The sequence below is a fragment of the Octopus sinensis genome, linkage group LG4, assembly GCF_006345805.1.
Source record: "Octopus sinensis linkage group LG4, ASM634580v1, whole genome shotgun sequence".
Classification (NCBI taxonomy): domain Eukaryota; kingdom Metazoa; phylum Mollusca; class Cephalopoda; order Octopoda; family Octopodidae; genus Octopus; species Octopus sinensis.
In genome coordinates, this window is record NC_043000.1 from 85,485,955 (window position 1) to 85,506,609 (window position 20,655).

At 35.0% G+C, this 20,655-nt stretch overlaps 1 protein-coding gene and 1 long non-coding RNA gene across 3 annotated transcripts; one reads left to right on the forward strand and one right to left on the reverse strand.

Moving 5' to 3' along the window:
- The first annotated feature begins 934 nt into the window (after positions 1 to 934).
- On the forward strand, positions 935 to 19,504 carry LOC115210365 (pre-mRNA-splicing factor 18). 2 transcript variants are annotated; one of them, XM_029778929.2, is made up of 10 exons: positions 938 to 1,154; positions 1,802 to 1,909; positions 5,152 to 5,226; positions 6,262 to 6,375; positions 7,583 to 7,729; positions 9,755 to 9,823; positions 11,375 to 11,515; positions 12,019 to 12,090; positions 15,552 to 15,707; positions 19,233 to 19,504. In XM_029778929.2, the coding sequence occupies exons 1-10, from the start codon at positions 1,017 to 1,019 to the stop codon at positions 19,320 to 19,322; spliced, it is 1,110 nt and encodes a 369-aa protein (XP_029634789.1). In that variant the 5' UTR covers positions 938 to 1,016; the 3' UTR covers positions 19,323 to 19,504. The 2 variants fall into 2 exon arrangements, with proteins under 2 accessions (XP_036358108.1, XP_029634789.1); XM_036502215.1 differs by lacking the exon at positions 5,152 to 5,226 and having other exon boundaries at positions 935 to 1,154.
- LOC118763031 lies at positions 8,683 to 11,381 on the reverse strand. The gene is made up of 2 exons (XR_004998780.1): positions 10,957 to 11,381; positions 8,683 to 9,051 (listed from the first exon to the last, which is right to left on the reverse strand). It is a non-coding gene; the product is annotated as an uncharacterized LOC118763031 (long non-coding RNA).
- Positions 19,505 to 20,655: the final 1,151 nt, after the last annotated feature.

Below are 20,655 nucleotides of genomic sequence, written 5' to 3' on the forward strand. Positions count from 1 at the left end.
TTTATTATATCGATTGTTGTACTCATTTGGTATTTATCGAACCCTAAAAACTGAAAGGCAAGTGAACCTTGAACTCAGAAAGATCCAGAGAAAAATGCCGCTTTGTCTGATGTACCAACGATGCTGCTAGCTTGCCAACTTTTCACTCTATTAATAAAAAGACAAAATAGAGCTTGCTTCCATATTATTCTTCCCTCTTCCACATGGTGTTGAACAAATTTAAAATTATAAAAACCATTATAATTTTATTAAGGAAGGTCATTGTTTTTATCCCCTCTGGAATCATCACAAAGCCAGCTAGGGATGGGGCAGATCTGCAATGAGAAAACTTAATAGATAATGTTGAAGAAAGAGTAACAGAGAAGTCGATATCAGATATAAGCATTTGTCAGTTTGATTGCAAAATAATGAACGATTACAAAATTTAAGATAAATGCTTCAAAACACTTGTGGAAAGCTAGAATTTCATACATTTTTACACCCGAGGCCTCGGCATGTTCGTGAAACCGTGGATATATACCTGGGAGATTTCTGGATAAGGATATTTCGGTCAATATACAGTTTAACTCCCTGTCACGAAAACAAGAAAAAACCCAGCCTACTAGGTGTAAAAAAAAATTGTGTAGAAAGCGAATATGAAAACAAAAATTTGCGCAAATGAACGGAGGGCGCGGGGAGAGGACTTTCGGAAAATTCACAAGATCCGATTTTTCCTTCATAACATTCAGGAAAATGGATATATATTAGTGAAATTTTATAGAAATACAGGCAAGACTTCTGTCCATCCCTTCCATACCGATTTTTGGCAATTTTCCGGGACTTCCGTATCCGAAAACGGGGATTTTAGGCAAAAAATCTTTTTAAATAAACAAATTTAGGAGAAAATGGGTGTGGGGACCGACGGAAGTCTTTTCCATTTTATGATCAGTTCGCATGACTGTCATTCGTAGGAGAGGTGGGGGATTGGTAAAAGCTTTTCTTTTGTTGTACAAGTCTATCTTTTTGATATCATTGAAATGACGCTTGACTTCGTGATCAATGTTAAATTTTATAAGGGACTTGTTCATAAGAATCACCGTTTGAAATACAAAATGGATTTATTAAAGGCTGAGATCGAAAGGAAAAAAAGACAATTAGATGAGAGTCAGGTTTTGGTAAGCTGGGTTTGATTTGTATTTTGAAGATGATCTCTTAATGAATATAATGAGTGCAGTATGATGGTATCAAAATACTATTTGATTTCATATCTGTTATCTGTATTTTATTTGTCTTATATTCCAGACCTTCTAATTCCATTTTCATGCGATTTTAAATTTCGTTCACAGTGAAGTATCGGCAGTATTTACATTAAAGAAAATTACCCAACGTAACAATTTAAAGAAAAAAGAAAAAAATTGTTTATTGTATTTTTTTTATTGTTTATCAATCCATTTTTTCTGCTGATTCAAAAAAATGAAATTATTTTACACTACAAAGCCTTGCAACTAATTTAATTCCATTTAAAAAATGTTAATATCACGGTATCCCGTATTCGAACACTAATAAATGACTGAGATACACAACACCAAACATTTTTTTAAAGTTACGAGAAACAATTACTGTTCTTTAGAATTTCAGGAAACAAAAAAATTATCGAACTACTGTTATTAGAGATAGAAATATACTTCTGTAACAAAGTGGTGCTAAATTGTTAATGAATTGTGAAATATTTCTTCATATTCAAATTTTTATTTTTATTCCCTTTTTGTCAAAGAATCATGCTTGTCTGAAAAATGCAAACTTTTATTGTTACATTTTGAAGGTTCCTGGCAAAAAGTATTTTAAGCGTGGAGATTTGGCGAAGCATAATCAGCAGAGTTTTTATAATAGAAATTCTTACGATGTTGAAAATTCTTCTTCTAATGAGGAGGTAAGTTCTCAAAACTTCCAGTTCTCATATTGCATATCTGTAGATAACTACCATATATATATACTTATTTCTTTATTGCCCACAGGGGACAAATAAGGACAGACAAAGGGATTAAGTCGATTACATCAACCCCAGTGCGTAGCTGGTACTTATAATCGACCCCGAAAGGATGAAAGGCAAAGTCGACCTTGGTGTAATTTGAACTCAGAGATACCGCAAGACATTTTGCTTGGCGTGCTAATGATTCTGCCAGCTTGCTGTCCTATATATTGTTTGTTTTTATGTTATAATAAAAACAATTTTACTTTAAATTGAAGGATTGCTCTATACATTTGGTAGAGTACAAATTTATTGTTTTTTAACAGAAGTAGTATTGACAATGATTTTGAAGTTTTGTCCAGCTAAGCCATCATCCAAAGTCACTGTCACTACTCTCCTTGTTAAAGGATATATATATATATATAAGTATATATACTGGAGTAAACACATAAATGTGAAACAAGGTGGAAAAAAGAGTACTCAAATACCAGAGGTAGAGTAATATGCTTTATTTAAAAGCAGCAGAAATTTAACAAAAGTCCCATTTGTCGGACAGTTTTTGTAACAGCTTTTGTTAAATTTCTGCTGCTTTTAAATAAAGTATATATATACATATATATGAGAGAGAAGTCTCACAGTACTGCATAATTGGTGTGTTTTACTCCATTAGGAATGTCTGTGTAGCTAAGTAGTTTTCTATGTAACTCTGTTTTCAGTCCCACTGTGCAGCACCTTAGGCAAGTGTCTTATACTATAGCTTTGGGTCAACTAAAACCTTACATCTATGTGGAGAAAGGATGAGGGACCAAAAGTGAGGGGAAGTGGTGTCATTTCAAGGAATGGCATGTTCAAACAGCCTCTTCTTCACCAGTGTGTTGTTTGTGACAGACATGTTCTTGGAACTGATCTCAGGGAAATAGTTCTTTCTAGACAGAAGCTTGGGCAGAGGGCACATGAGGGAACAACTGGTAAGTTTTGTTGGTTCCCGTGACATTGGATTTACTGTTGCCAATTGCATCTCGAGGTAAGAGCAACCTCTTTCTGTGCCTTACAAGTACAATCTGAAATTTACTTAACAGAAACTGTGTAGAAGCCTGTCAGAGGGACTGTTCCTGTCCATGGATTGTAAATTTAATTCATTGTCCAGTTTAACATAACCTCCTGATCTTGGGGTACATTTGACACAGTCCATCTTTTTGCTGTAAGTATATGTACTAGATGTCAGGTCTAAGAATAACTCCTCCCACAAGTCATAAAGGCCCTATAAAAGGAACATGATTGTTGCCCTTATTCATTCACTACATGTAAAGTCTACCTTGGATTTAGAACCCTATTAGACAAGATCTTATTCAGTTTCCATTGTGGTTAAGTACAAGATTCTTGCTTGAATGGGATGCCAATCTCTTACAAGGTTTAACCATTGACTCCTTTGTCATTGGTACTCACTCTGAACAGAGGATATGAAGTGCCTTGCTCAAGGGCACAATGCACTGCTCAATCTGAGAATCAAACCAACGACCTGACTGTCAAAAATCTAACACTCTAACCACTATATCACATAGTCACTTGACTAAGCCTGTAAACACACAAGAAAATCAACTCTGAATAAGAAAGACCCATGATCAACAGAGTTCCAGTATAACCATGGAATCCCTTTTATATATCTAGGACTACCTTCTCTAATGTGTTCTTTCATCTTCAAGAGAATAGAGTGTATTTTGATGGAGATTTGGCTGGTTGTTATTTCTAGCAAGCCGAGTGACCACATAGGGACTCCTTTATTCTTTTTGTTAGTTGCTAATGTTTGTTCAAGCCTTTAGATGAGTGTGGTCCTGAGAAATAGTGAAATTGTCCTCACCAATCTAACATGTTAAGCTAACTTGTCTTTGTCACAATATAGGAAGACAAATGTTCCTGAGTATATATTTCTCTGACTCAACTGAGTAGATACTCAATTCAGTCATAAATGCTATTTTGGACAAAAGTGGATAGAGAGAGAGAGACTTTAGGGATAGTTTTTTTCTATTTTAAAATATGTTTATGTATTTGCTTCATTATTAGTTTTAAAAAGATAAGAAATGTTGTTTCAGAAGTTTTAATCACAGTTGTTATTTTTTAAAACTGCATTGTTAATAAGTTTGCTTCCCAGCAATTTGGTTTCAGCTTCATTCCTACTTCATGGCACCTTATATTATATCCCCAGGCCAGCCAAAGCCTTGAGTGGATTTGTTTGGCAAAAATGGAAAAACGGCCTGTGTGTGTTTGTATGTGATATATATATGATAATATATTTATATATGTATTTATGTGTGTGTATGTTATATGTATGCATATATATATATATATATATACATATATATATAAAGTTAATCCAAACAAGAAAGCACAAAAAAACACAACAACGCGAGGACGTGGAACAAATTTAGTATTATTGGACGCTCAGGAAAGAAGGAGGGTTTAATGTTTCAAGCGGATCTCTTTGTCGGAAACATAGGAGAAGGGAAGACAGAGGAAAAAAATCGCCAACGGTACACACGAGGTCACATTTTATATATATATATATATATAACAACAAATAATATGTATGAAGAAAATCATATCTTTATTTTAAATCACACCTTAAAAATCCAGCAGTCATTTCAATTGTATTAACATATACATTTTAATCTCATTTTTTTTTATATACATAAGTATGTTATAGACCATACATTTAGTACAATGTGTTTCTTAATTAGCCTCGGGGTTATCAATATACTCAGTCAGGTACAGTTAATTGTATACATAATCTGAATATCTTTTTACCTGTACATTAGTGCCTGCATATGTATTCCTCTATTTTTGTTGTGTACACATTTTACTTTTCAATCCAATCCGGTGCCTTACCATTTAAGTGCCTGATTCACTTGAATCCTGATCTATTATATGCATATATGTGTGTATGTGTGTGTTTTACTTGTTTTGACATCATGTGATGTTCATTTCTATTTTTCTGTGAAAAACATGTCTGGGCATGGAGAAGTATTACTTTTCTTGAAAACAGGTGAGGATTGACAACAGGAAGGGCATATGGTCATACAAAAACTACTTCAATAAAATCCATCTGTCCCATGCAAACATGGAAAAGTAGATGTTAAAATGATGGTAATGATACTTGGTAATAAAATGGATTGCCTTATTTCTTTTTCTTCTTCTTTTTTGTGAAGCTGATAGAGAAAAAAGATGTCCCACTTTCGGAACCTGAAGAATCGAAGAAGGAAGAAATTCTACCCCGGAAAGATGTAAGTATGTGTTTATTTATATATAGCCAGCTCCTGCCAAACTGGCCAACCCATGCCATCATGGAAAATGGGCATTGAATGATGATGATATTATCTTTTACTTGTTATAGTCATTCAACTGTGGCCATACAGGGGCACTGCCTTGAAGGGTTTTAGCTGAACAAATCGATCCCAGTACTTATCAGTCACTGTAAAGTTATATGGATATAAACAAACCAACACCAGTTGTCTTACTTCCCAACCACATGCTTTTGGGTTCAGTCCCACTGTTTGGGCACCTTGGTCAAGTTTCTTCTACTAAAAACCCCAGATCAATGAAAGCCTTGTGGTTGACAGAATCTGAAAGAAGCCCTCTGTATGTATATGTGTGTGTGTACATACATACACACATGTATGTATATATATATATATATATATATTTATGTATGTTTCTCTTTGTCTTCCACCACAGCTTGACAATTCATGTTGGTTTGTTTGCATCCCTGTGAATTAGCAGTTCAGTGAAAGAGACCAATAGAATAAGTAGCAGGCTTGAAAATATGTACCATGGTTGACTTGTTTGATTAAGCCCTTCAAAATAGTGCCAAAGCATGCCCAGAATCTATTGACTGAAGCAAGTAAATGATGTATGTATGTGTGTGTATTTGTGCATGTATATATATATATATATATATATATATATATATATACACACACAAACACACATACATATTTTAATCTTTTTATGATTTTAAATTTTGAAAACATTTTTTAACCAGATGTCTGCTAATATAATCTAAAAATATCTTTGGTAAAAACAAACTAAATATAATTCTTTTATGGTTAATCACCTGATGCAGTGGCAATAATTCTGTTAAATTTTTATCTACATTTTTTAATGCAAATAGTTTTGTTTGATTATTGTCTTAAGCTGATATAATTAGTAAATCACAAAAGGAATTTTCTCATACTAATATCATTAGGCAATTCATCTTTGTATATTATCCAAAATTTTGTTTTTTTTCTATGTCCATTAAATCTTAATTTTATTTAAAGGTTATCCGAAGGTTACGTGACAGAGGAGAACCAATTCTTCTGTTTGGGGAAACAGAACTTGAAGCTTACCAAAGACTAAAACGGCATGAAACTTTGGAACCTGATGTAAACAAAGTAAATATAGAAGGCATTAATTTTGTTTTATTTATTCCTCATTTTGTATTTAAACCAACCATATCTGGTCCAGATATTTTTGAACCTTACAAAGATGACAGATACTGAGATATGTGGCACATTGCAAGAAGATCTGCCTACCACAACAGAATTGAAATCTAAAACAAGGTGCCATGTAAAAAGTATTGGTGTGGGTGCTGGTACCATGTAAAAAGCACCCAGTACATTCTCTAAAGTGCTTGATGTTAGGAAGGGTATCCAGCTGTAGAAACCAAGCTAAAACAGACTATGGAACCTGGTGTTGCCCCTGCCCTTGTCACTACCTGTCAAGCTGTCTAACCCATGCCAGCATGGAAAACGGACATTAAATGTTGACGATAATGATGTTCAAACTGGCCAGATGTAGCCTTTTACACATACCCTACAATGTCATTCTAAAAAATAAACAATCACATCATTGAAATCCAATGCTGTAGGATAATGCATGATTGATTTAAAACAATATAAATAAATAAGCATTACATTTGGCAGATTAATCTGAATGCTAAAGGGTTATCATTGTCTGGATGTTTTAAATAACTTGGAGAAAGTTGGTGGGGTAATTCTTGTTGACTCATTTCAGGGGACTCCATGACTGGGAAGAGAAAGTCAGACAAGAAGCCTGGTTTAATTACTTGCCACAGTGTGGACTCTACTGATAGTACCAATGGGCTAGATGTTCATTGTTTTAAACCAGGCAATGAGTTTGCATCCTTCGCAATTTTTTTTTATGTAAAATTTTTGTCCTTGGGTAGCAACTGTTATTTCATATATGCTTACTCCTAGAAAATATGAAAAATGGCTAATATTTCCTTCAAACTTTGCTCTTGTTATATTTATTCAAACCCTTCAAAATCCCTCACAACACATGCTATGATGCTTCTCCACTACTCCTGCTCATGAAAATATGAAAAGCCATAATATGCAGACACTGGAGCTCAACATAGTCCCCCTGACATGTTGGATCCTGTCAAACTGTCAGTGTGGAAGGTTTACGTTATATGAAGATGATAAGTGTAGATGTAAATATTGAATAAGTGTTTTGTCTCTAATAGTGGCAGTTAGTATGTAATGTGAAAATTTATTTAATCAACAACAATTCATGTCAGAAATTTAATTATTTTTATTTTTGACTTTGTTACTATTTTAAAAAAAATTTCATTGTCAGGGTCAAGGAGGTCAGAATGACTTCAAAGCTGCTTTGGACAAAGTTGATCAAGAATATTTAAATGAGTTAATTAAAACCACAGATGGAGCTGCCAAGTCCAATGATGTTGCTTTTAAAGATGATGGGACCACATTAGAGGATATTGAGGTAAATAAGTTTACAGATGACAGTGTCTACAAGCAATGATGTTTACAGGCAACAGTGTTTACAAACAATAGTGTTTACAGACAATGGTGTTTATGGATAGATGGTAATGTTTAAAGATGATATCAAAAGGAGCAGTCACATGAGGATGATTTTGTCTTCTTCAGCATCACTGTTTGTTTTGAGTATTAAGAGGAAACAGAAATTTATCCTTTCTAGAAATTAGGATAAAGTTTTCTGGTTAGATGCTCTTTTAATCAACATCTATTGTGAAACAATGGCCTGAGTTTCTTTTTCCAAATACAACTCCTTCAGATTATTATTTATAATGGATAGATAGGTGTCCTCACCTTGTTTGTTGTTATCACAACATTTCAGCTGATGTACTCTCCGTCCTTCATCAGGTGTTCTGGTGGAATTTCGAACCCTAATGGGGTATACTGTTCTTATTCCTAAGGTATATTACTGATGTAATTTTTCTCTTGATATTATTTTTCGAGTCCCTGCCTGGATTGAATTTAGAATCCGAGGGTTAGTAGCCTGGTCTCTTATCTACTATGCTATATGCTCATGGGCAATTATAGAGTGAATTTCAGGGCATATAAACCTAGTATTTTATCTTTTCTTAATACTAGTTCCCATATTACATTCATATCTGCACTAGGTCTGCTTAAGAGGTTATCGTGTCCTAGCATATGTGCAGCCTCTTTTAATTTCTGTATTTTCCAGTGGTGTTCTCTGTCAATTATTTTAACTTCATCCCACAGCAAGAGGTGGTCTCCGTTTTTCCATACATTATCGACTATACCCGATTTTACAACATTCCCTCTTGTCACACAGCTTTACGATGTTCCTCTACCCTTACTTTAAGGGGGAAGCATAATTCGCCTTTGTATAACCTACCACTACTGCATGGGATAGAGTACACACATGTTTTGGTCATATTCTCTTCTATGGGTGGTTTTACTTGGAGAAGATATTTGTGAAGTGTTGTATTACTCCTGAATACTGTTCTGATGTCATATAGAATGGATATCTTTTGTATCTTTTACGTGAGGCCTTTGACATAGGGTAGCCAGACTGCTCAGTTTATGGGTTTCATCCTCTTCCTCATCAGACTGGATAGTATATTCTTTGGGTAGTTGTTGCATAGCAGATTGTTTCTTAGCCTGATCATTTCTTCCTGGTGTGTATCAGGATCACTACTTATAGTCTTTGCTTGATGTTTTATGCACTGAGCAATCCCTCTCTTTATACTGTATGGATGGTAGGAATTGAAGTTGAGGAATTGTCCAGTGAAGGTTGGTTTGTAGTATACGGACGTCCTGAATAATATCAACAGAAAAATAATGTCAGCAACATACCTTAGGAATGAGAACAGTGTACCCCATTAGTCAAATAAAGAGTTGGGTTCAAAATACTCCCAGAACGCCTGATGAAGGCTGGAGAGTACATCAGCCAAAATGTTGTGATAACAACAAACAAGGTGAAGACACCTATCTGTTCATTGTAAATAATGTACATAATTCCTCACCTTAAAAATATAGAATAAATACTTCAGAATTTGTTTCTCAAGACTCAAAAAATCTATTGCATTAATTTTATTTTAGAATGTTTTCTCTCTTGCCTTCCTTTTTAAATGGGTTAGTGCATAAGCAACTTTTAAACAAAGAAGTAAAAGAGGGTGAAAGACTAGGTGGAAATAATGTAGGAAAGGGAGAGACAAAAAGTGGAATGAAGATAAGTGGATAGGAAAAACTGTATGGTTTGTTATCTGAGCAAAATGAGTTCGAGGCAAGTTAAAAACAACTGAATGAAAACCTCAGTATCAAATCTGGTGGATGGAACATACAAGGTAGACTGATGCATTAGTAGTCACGATTTGATCGAATTACTGTGAATTTATGACAAACTGTGTCTTCCAATTGTAAATATTTCAAAGATAATTTTCTTTCTTATTTTATTTCACTTTATAAAATGAGATAATTGATTTTGTGGAATTTTCTAAAACTATTTCATTTATTTCAGAAAATGAAAAAGGAGCTTGGACAGATTAACCGTGATTGGGATCAAGAAATTGTTTTGCGATTTCTCAAAGTAAGATTACCATGATATTTCTAAGATGTATTACAACTAGCTTAGCAAAGATAAAACTACATTCTTCCTAGTCCTGTATAATACGGTTAAAACTTTCAAAATCACTACAAATGCTAGGCCTCTGATCTTTCATGGCAACCTCATTTATGTAGCAGTGTTAAACTGCATTTTAAAGACTGCACTGTCTCTTCAGAAGTAGAAAGTGCTTCATCTCTAATCAATTGCTGATCTTCTACAAATCCCAAATGTATTCCACTAATACTGCTCACATATTTGGAATAACATAGCTGCTACATATACACACTTTGAGACCACATCTGCTCAAAAATATAGTCATTTCAGCGATTGGTAAAGATTTGCTCACAAACACACTGCAACCATTAATATACGGAATTTTCTCCGTCTCTTTCATTACTGCAGTGGCTTCTTTAGACTATCCAACTGTTGTACCTACTTCCTCTCTGCTTGTCATCTATACTTTGTCCCCTCCCGTCTTATAACAAGCCCTTTCTCAGTCCTTATTCAAGACTGTAGTAGCCCTCTTACTCACTGTCTGTGTTTTTTTCTGTTTGGATTAATAACTTAGTTCAATTGATTCTTGACCAGTGCTAGAAGTCATAGTACTGCCTATAATAAAAATTAACACAAGGTTACTGTCTTTGTCATGAATTATGTTTCTACTGGCACATTGATATCATTTTTGATCATTTTCATGTATTATAGGCACAGGCATGACTGAGCAGTTCACTTTCAGTCATGTGGTTTTGGGCTCATTCCTACTGCAGGACACTGTGGGTTGGCTATTTCCTTGTGAGCAAATTTCATAGAAGAAACTACAGGAAGTCTGTTGTGTGTTTGTGTATGTGTGTGTGTATATATATATATATATATATATATATATATATCAGTTCGGCAAAAGAGACTGTTAGAATAAGTACTAGGTTTGCAAAGAATAAGTCCTGGGGTTGATTTCTTTGACTAAAATACCCTTTAAAGCAGTGCTCCAGCATGGCCGCAGTCAAATGACTGAAACAAGTAAAAGAATATGTCTGTGTGTGTGGCATTAGGAAGGGCATCCAGCCATAGAAATCATACCAAATCAGATTGGTACCTGGTGCAGCTCTCCAACTTACCAGTTTCAGTCTAATGTCCTAACCCATGCCAACAAGGAAAGCAGATGCTAAATGATGATGATATGTGTGTGTGAATATTGATATCCCGCAACTTCACTAATCACAACCAGTGAGATGATGTTTTCATTCTTTGTTGACATTACAATCAATCACTCTGAGCCTTTGAAGACCTGTAGAAGAAAAAAAATATGCCTTGAAAAACAGATATGGGTTGGCATTAGAAAGAACATCTGGCCAGAGTAATTTCTCAAAAAGGAATGTACTTTTCTGCAATTATAGTTTTCTACAGAGTTATCTTTTTTACTTAGTTACAAGTATTTTAAAGCTTTTCTCTGTGTGTGTGCATGTGAATTTTATAAACTAGTAAATGAGCTTTCTCTGCAATAGCCAACTAATGAATTCTACTTCTTTATTTCAGTATATCCTAAAGCTATGGGGTGAGGAATTAAATAGTCGCACTGAAGATCAAAAACGAACTATGAAAGGCAAAATGGGCAGTGCTACTCATACACAAACTGTTGCATACTTAAAACCTTTATTTCGAAAACTCAAACAGAAAGTAAGAAAAAGAGAAAAAAAATTCAATTTTCTAGTATTTTTTATTTATTTTCAATTTTTCAAACCAAATGATATATTATTCTTAACCAAAAGATAATGTCTTAATCTATTTGCTTTAATATTTATTTGGAAATTTTGTCATGAAGATTATTTTGACAGCAAGCAAAATGAGACACTGGAAAACGCTTAGAATTCCTAATTTGCAGCACCACATATCCAACAAATGGAAAATGAAACTTGTACAAGTGGAAGTTAACAACTTAAATGTATTCAAGTGAATTAAAATTGTTTAAACCTTTTGAAAAAGATTTATTTCAAAACTGCTCATGTTTGACTCAGTTGGTTAAATTTTTAAGAAGTAAGTTCTCAATTGCAGATATTTTTTTCATATTATATTTTACTTGTTTCAGCCTTTTCTGCAAGATAATCTTTTTAAGAAACAGTATCTTCTTAAATGGTTTTTGATTTTTTTGTAATTTACTCTCTCTTTTCATTTTTTGACAGAAAGTGGAGGAAGACATTTTGGAAAGTATGGTAGAAATTGTAAAATATATTATGAACAGAGATTATATAAAGGTAAGCCATTCATAGTATAAACTAATTGTGAACCACATCTTCAACCTTCAGTGATAATTAGTTGTGGACCAACTTGCATGCTATTTTTATGTTACTTGTTTAATTTTAAATCTTAAGTGGGGGATTCCCTTGACATCATGCCAAATGTAATACTATTTTGACCTGTTAAAATATTCATAAATAGTGTACGATAGCAGATTTCCAGAAGTTTTGGTGTCACTTCCTATCTTTTACCATTATTATATATTCTGCACACAAATATGCCGGTATCAAGTTGTTGGATCAGGCAATGAAAGTCATGGAGTGGGTCATAGCCCAACTAATTAGGGAGAGAGTCAGTCTAGACAAGATGCAGTTCGGGTTTGTGCCAAGGAAAAGCACCCCTGATGCTATATTTCTGGTAAGACAGCTGCAGAAATACCTCTCCAAAGATAAACCTCCATACATGGTCTTCGTTGACATGGAGAAAGCCTTTGACAGGGTCCTCCAATTCCTTATCTTGAAGTCAATGCAGAAACTAGGGATAGATGAGTGGTTAGTGAGAGCTGTACAAGCCATGTACAGGGATGCTGTCAGTAAGGTGAGGGTTGGCTACGAGTACAGTGAAGAATTCTGGGTAGAAGTAGGGATCCACCAAGGATCAGTCCTCAGCCCCCTCTTATTCATCATAGTCCTACAGGCAATAACAGGAATTCAAGACAGGATGCCCCTGGGAGCTTCTCTATGCTGATGACCTTGCTCTAATAGCTGAGTCACTATCAGAACTAGAGAAGTTTCAAGTGTGGAAGCAAGGTCTAAAATTGAAGGGCCTTAAAGTCAGTCTAGGAAAAACCAAAGTCTTAATAAGTAGGAAGGCAGACAAACCACAAATCCCTTCAGGTAGATGGCCCTGCTCAATCTGTAAAAAAAGCGTAGGTAGAAACTCTATAAGATGTATCCAATGTAAGCGATGGACACATAAGAGGTGCAGAAATATCAAAGGAAGACTAACTGAGAAGATAGTTTTTGTGTGGCGAATGCCATTGTGGCTGATGACAGTACCGCCTGATTGGCACATATGCTAGTGGCATGTAAAAAGCACCATTCGAGCGTGATCGTTGCCAGTGCTGCCTGACTAGCTCCCGTGCCAATGGCACGTAAAAAGCACCATTCAAGCATGGTCGATGCCAATGCCAGCTGACTGGTCCCATGCCGGTGGCACGTAAAAAGCACCATTTGAGTCTGGTTGGTGCCAGTGCCACCTGACTGGCTCCCACGCTAATGGTACATAAAAAGCACCATCCAAATGTGGCCAATGCCAGTACTGTCTGACTGACTCTCATGCCGGTGGCATGTAAAAAGCACCCATTACACTCTCAAAGTGGTTGGCATTAAGAAAGGCATCCAGCTGTAGAAACATTGCCAGATCAGATTGGAGTCTTGTGCAGCCTTCTAGCTCGCCAGCCCTCAATCAAACCGTCCAACCTATGCCAGCATGGAAAGCAGACGTTAAACGATGGTGGTGATAGCTGTTTTGATACAGTCTTTAAATGTAAAAATTGCCAGTTATTAATGTACTTCTCATAGTTTCTAAAAACTGGTTTGATTTTCTTTTAAGGTCTTTCTTTCAGGCTTGAGAAAGAGAAAAATCTTTTGCAGGATATGAGCAGTGCCTAACAAGGCAGTTTTTTTTTTCGTGTAATGCCAATATCATATTTCATCTAAGTTGGTCAAAGAGTTGTGGCAGTTTTTTGGGGGTAGGCCTCATTGCAACTACTACTACAAGAATAGCTTTAATAGTGGTATTCCACATTCTTTTGTATTCCATCTTCAACTTTGCATAGTTGGTAATTATTTCAACTTCTTTATTTACTACATTATAGTCACCTTGACTATTTGACCATCAATACAATGTCCAATTGTTTATGTCCATTATTATTACTATTAAGGCAGTAAACTGACATAATCATTAGCATACCGGACAAAATTCTTAGCAGCATTTCAACCACCTTCACATTCTGAGTTCCAATTACACTGAGGTTGACTTTGCTTTTCATCCTTTTAAGATAGATGAAATAAGTAGCAGTTGAGTACTGGGGTCGATGTAATCAACAAACCCCTCTCCCAAAATTTCAGGCCTTATGCCTATAGAAAGGATTATTATTATTATTATATGGAGTAATGATATTCCTGTCATTAGTTTTCAAAGTTAACTGTACAAAAGCCAGATAGATAAGCAAAATTGGTCAGATCTAAGATCATGGCTGTTACAAGTAAATTTTTTCCTTTAAAAAAAATCATGACTATATCAGAAATTATAGATTTATCACAAAATTCCAGTAGTCATCCACATGGTTGCAAAGCAAACTTCTTGACTCCACAGCCATACCTGTTCCTAATGCAATAGCTTTAAAATCTAAATAGTACTATTCTTCTTTACCAGTAATGTAGATAGCTAGAGCTATGTTTTAGTAGTTTAAGGTAATATATAGTTCCTTTTCTGTTCTGCATTTTGTTCTTGCAATCTGAATTAAAGATTCATAAAACCAGTTTTGAGGATTAACCCTTTAGCACTTAAACTGGCCATATCAGGCCCCATATATTCTACCTGTTTTATCTTTAAACTGACCAGATCCAAACTCTCATGCCAATCCTACAATGTCATTCTTAAACAAACAATTACATCATCAAAATCTTGAAGCTGTAAGATAATGCATCAGTAACTGAAAAAGAATATGAATAAAGAAACATTACATTCAACAGAGTAATCTGAATGCTAAAGAGTTAAGCCTGGCAAATCAATTCAGTTTTTTTACTAACTGTTCATTGAACAGAAAACATTGAAGAGTAACATTTTAATTTTCCATACATGACATCTAGAAACACATGAATGGAAGGATTTAAAGAGTTTCCATATTAAAACTCATTCCTTGTGTCAACCATTCACTAAATTAAAACAATAACATTTTCTTATTTTCCTGTAATAATTTTTTTCCCAATCCTTTGAATAATCACTTCCTTACATCTTTTTCAGCAATCTTGAGGTGGAAGTAAAAATGATAACATAATTAACTAGAAACACACTGAGCATCATTGGTTAAAATATAGACATGTACAATTATATTAGGAATGCTTTTTTGATCATTGTTGTTTAGTAATTAATTCCAGTTTAACAAAGCTTTGCACACATCAGTAAATTTATTAATTACTTTTTAAATGTAAAAATGGTAGTCCTTAGTGGGATATGAGCAACAGATTCAGTGTCCATAACTTATGCAGTGTAATGATGCAGAAATGCAGGTGTCCTATGGCCTAATGACATCATTCATAGTTCACTGGTGTGTTTTTCACATACATTATCTAAGATTTCTCTCCCTAAACAGTTTCCACCGTGAAAGCATTTCCATGTTTGAATGTACACGAATGTGTTTATTATAACTGTACTTAGCTATATAGTAATTGTATTTGCCTTCTAACGGCAGGCTAATGATGCTTATCTCGAAATGGCTATTGGTAATGCCCCTTGGCCTATAGGAGTTACCATGGTAGGTATTCATGCACGTACTGGTCGAGAGAAAATTTCTTCTCGATATGTCGCTCACGTACTCAATGATGAAACCCAAAGGAAATATATCCAGGTAAGTGTTTTAAACTATTACAGTTAAGTGTGTTGCTTTTTAGAATTGGTAACAATTGGAGGATTAGTTGGATTAAAACAAACTTATAAATATGTTTATAAAGAAGGCAGCCTCTCTCTAATATTCAAAACTTTTCAAGTCATCAACATTTAACATCCATTTTTCCATGATGGGTTGGAAGGTTTGACAGCATCAGGTTCCATAGTCTGTTTTGGCTTGGGTTAGGGTAATGCCAGCTGCTCCATAGTATACTGGGTGTGTTTTACATGACACCAGTACCCACAGTGGTGGGCTGGTCTTCTTGCATAGAGCAATGTGCCACATATCTCAGTCTTCTGTTGCACAGAAATAGTTTACAGTAAACTTTTCACACAACAGCAACTTTAGGGATCTAAGATGCTGTTATTGTCAATTTTCTGTTGGCTAGAAAGTGTTTTTTAATGCAATTATTACATAAAAAGGGAGGAGCCCAGTAAATAAGAAACAAGGGTTCATTAATAGCTATCATTTCATTAGCTGTTGAATTTGGGATAGAAAAACGTTCTTAATAGAGAAAAGGTTATTTTCAGAATAGAAGCAGACATAAACAAAACTAGCATTTACTGTGATAATAGTGGCCCTAGCTTGGGTTCTCCATTTACTTTTCTGAGAGTTAGCTGTATCAGTTATTTCAGTTTGGCTGGGCTTCATGGAAACTTAACATATTGCAGTAGATATTTTAGATTTTTGAGGTCTTTGCAATTTGTTAAAAGGAGAGCTGTTCTTGAGATATAGACAGATGGTGGTTGAAGTGATTTAATTATATACAATATTAGGTGGCAACCTGAGAGAATTGTAACCACATCAAACAAAATGATTAGTGGTATTTCCTCAAACTCTTTATGCTATGAGTTCAAACTTCACTAAGGTTAACTTTACCTTTCATCCCATTGGGGTTGGTAAAAATAAGTACCAGTTCTGCACTGGCGTCAATGCAATTGACTTTCCTTCCCATCAAAATTACTATGTACCAAAATTAGAAAGAATTATATACAATATAAGCAATGAAGAATTTGTGTTAAATACACACATTAAGATGTCTAACTTTCCAATCCTTTGGCTTATCCTAATCGAAAACCTTTTGTATCAGTTTAGAGTGGATTTCTATGAAAATCCTTGTGTGTAAATGACATTTATCATGGCTGGGATTAATAGAATTTAAATATACTTGTAAGAAAGCCTAGAAAAACAAGAAGAATTCTAATACTTTCGTTTCTTATTTCAGTTGTTGCTAAAGTAAAGACTTCCAGACTGACATCTCCCATAATGCTTAATTCTACACAATGTTTGGTTTTCATCTTCTTTCTCAAATAGTTTATGCAATTTGTGTATTGTTAGATTCAGTTTAAATTCTCTCTCAGGGTCAAACTTACTTTTGGTAATGCATCAACTTTACAATTTCTTCTGGTACTTCATTAACAAGTCACCTATTTACAGACTATGCATAACTACAGCCTTTGGTCTTTTTTTTTCTCCTGTTTCTTTTCTTATTGCAATGTTTCAGTAACTCATGTCGTTACCTTTTGAGATGGATTTCCTAAAGGCATCCATATATACTTCTAATTGTTCAGACCATTTCTACATTCAAATACCCTGATAATACTTAGCTCTGTCTATAAAGATATATAATTCTAACAGTTCAGACTGTTTCTACATTCCACTAAAGCCCTGATGACACACCTTCATCCACATTTAGACATTGCATTAAAGATTTGATGACAACTAGCTCTTTCCATATATATGGCTTTAACTATTGGCACGTGAAAAAACATTCGAGCGAAGTCGTTGCCACTGGACTGGCTCCTGTGCAGGTGCCATGTAAAAAACACCATTTACATAAAAGCACCCACTACACTCTCAGAGTGGTTGACGTTAGGAAGGGCATCCAGCTGTAGAAACTTTGCCAGATCAGATTGGAGCCTGGTGCAGCCATCTGGTTCACCAGTCTTCAGTCAAATTGTCCAACCCATGCTAGCATGGAAAGCAGACGTTAAACGATGATGATTCTTATGTTTTTCAACCATTTCTATATTCATTGATACCCCTGATGATCAGCTCCAGTATTCTGGTTTCTGTATTATTCAACAGTGCTAGCTTTTTGTCAAAGCAAATTTTCATTGTTAAAGCTATTCCTTTAATTGCCTTTTGTTTTTGTCATTTAGCTTTAGGTCAGTCTTGAGTCTGTGGGCTCCTAACATTTTAGACATGGCTTTTTTTTTTCCTTAATGCACCCTGTCTGATACAACTGGCAAAGGATTCTTTATTGGGTTACTACTTTTCACTACTGATAGTTCTAATAAACATTAAGTCATGCTAGGTATGGTAATCCTCATACAGAATGAACTATCTTTTAAGAAGAAAGTGTGATTTTCATGCTTTCCTAATGATATCAGTTTTAATTGGGAATTAAAACTTGATTGTAAACTCAAAATGTTTTTAAAAAATTTTCTAAAATTGACACAGCAGCAATAGTAGCATGAACAATGTTTTTCAGATTTACTTTAGTTCTGTTAAGCAGTGGAAATAATGAAGGCAGTAGAGCAAGAGTTAAAATCTGGAATCAAAGGAAACCTGAAGCTCTGAGTTGACATTCTTACAAATGAATTTGTTGGTAGGAGTGAATAATCTAACATTTCAGAGCTTTTGTAACTTTGTCTGAGAAGGGAAAGTGGTAACGTATTTTGTGAGTTAATAAATGATGGAAGACATTGAAATGAGAGAGGGAGGAGAGCTGAGAGAGGTGGTGTGAAAGGATCAGGGAGAAAGAGGCAGGTAAAAGATGTTTCAGTGGGAGGAGGAAAAGAGGACAGTAAGGGAGCAGGAGATAAAAGCTAACATCATCTAGAAAGGTGAGGGTGGTCTGAGAAGAATGAGTAAAGTCAAAGCCTTATGCAAGGTCAAGATCTAAACTGAAATCAGTAACAGTTACACAATTTAGGATCTTCTAAATTGAAAAGAAAAACAAAAAACTGGCTGTTATGTTGGTAAGAGTGTTGGAGTAGAAGTTAGACAGACACCTGATGTCGAGATGTGCTCTGAAAATGCATATATCCCAATGTTAAAGATGAGACAGCTTACTTTGTTTGCTAGAATCATTTGATTCCAGAAATTATTAAGGCAGCAAACTGGCACAATCGTTAGCATGCCAGATAAAATTCTTAGTAGTATTTCATCCATCTTTATATTCTGAGTTCCAATTCCACTGAGGTTGACTTCGCCTTTCATCGTTTTGAAGTCGATACAATAAGTACCAGTTGAGTACTGGAGGTTGATGTAATATTTCAGGCCTTGTGCATAAAGAAAGGCACAGACTGAAAAATGTTTAATGGAGTGGTCAGGCAAGTAAAAGCAATGAGTTTGAGGTCTTCCAATCAGCTTTATTTTGTTTCATATGCATACCTAATGCTCTACTCTTATTAGTAAAACTTTATTTCCTTGTCAGAAAAAAATTTTTATATCACTAAATAGATTTTTTAAAATTTTCAGGCATTAAAACGGTTGATGACACAGTGCCAACATTTCTTCCCAACCGATCCTTCCCGGAGTGTCAACTACGAATCAATACATTCAGTTTAATGCACAAAGGAAAAAAAAATCTGAATTCATTGATTTTTAAGATAGATTAAAAAAAAAATACTGAAAATCTATTTCTGTATATATGTACATACTGTTATCGGAATGACTACACTGAACAAAAAACTGAATAGCAATGAAGTGGATGTCAGCTTTTCAAAAATAAATATATACTCTGCAACATGGTTTGATTACTCTTTCATTCATTTGCTTCACTAATAAGCTGCATATGTTGATACATACAAGTGTAGGCATTGCTTCCCAACAGTGTGGTTTCAGGTTCAATAGCACCTTGGGCAAGTGTCTTCTATCACTCCCAACCAACTAACCAAAGCCTTCAACCCTGTTTGGCTCCAACTGTAAAAAAATAAAATGGAGGTAGCCCTGAAGTATTTTGGGCAGCCAGATAAAGTAATTTTCTTGGCCTTTTAGTTGTTCTACATGGCAGAATTAATGCCAAGGATTATCTTAATATTTTGGCTAATCATGTCCATCCTATGGTTCAAACATTGATCCCTGTTGGTAGTACAATCTTCCAGGACGATAAAATACTGATTCACACAGCTAATATTATTTCAAAATTGTTACTAATAGCACAAAAGGGAAGTAGAGTACATGAACTAGCCCCTACAGTCACTGGATCTCAATATAATTGAACGTTTTCAGTGCATTTTGAAACAGCAAGTGAGAGACCACTTCCCTTTGCCAACCTTGCTAAAAGAGCTGAAGTAAGCTTTACTCAAATAGCCCCAAATTTCCTTAACTGTTCAGCTACTTCCATGTTTTACAGTTGGGGCTAAACAGGGTTGAAGGCTTCTTTAGGCTGTCTTCAAGCACAAACTTGTTCTGAAGAGGGATGAATATAGTGAACAGGGGTAGGGTGGTAAATATGAGTAGGGGATAAGAATAAGGAATGGATGTTGATTGGGAGTCACTCAGAGGAGAGGGAGTGACGACAGGCAGTACAGAAATGACGACATGGTGTGGTATATAGCAATAATTACAGCTGTAGAATACAGTGGTTAGGAGAATGATGGAAGGAGGGAAATGAAAGATAGATATAAACAAGGCTAGAAGTGGTCAATGGTAAGAATGAAGGATGGATGCCAATAGGAAGAAGCAGTAATTGTAAACTTGACAGGGACATTGGGTGAAATCCCAGTTGTGTGTATACATAAAGTGCACAAAACTGCTTTGAGAACCTCACTTATGCTGTATCAGTAGAGATGGATGGGATTCTTGAACACTGCATATTGCCAATCATTTTCGTCTGTCAGGTTGATTCCCTGTTGAAGATTCTTGAAACTTGAACACCCAAACTTCACAAAACCAAAAA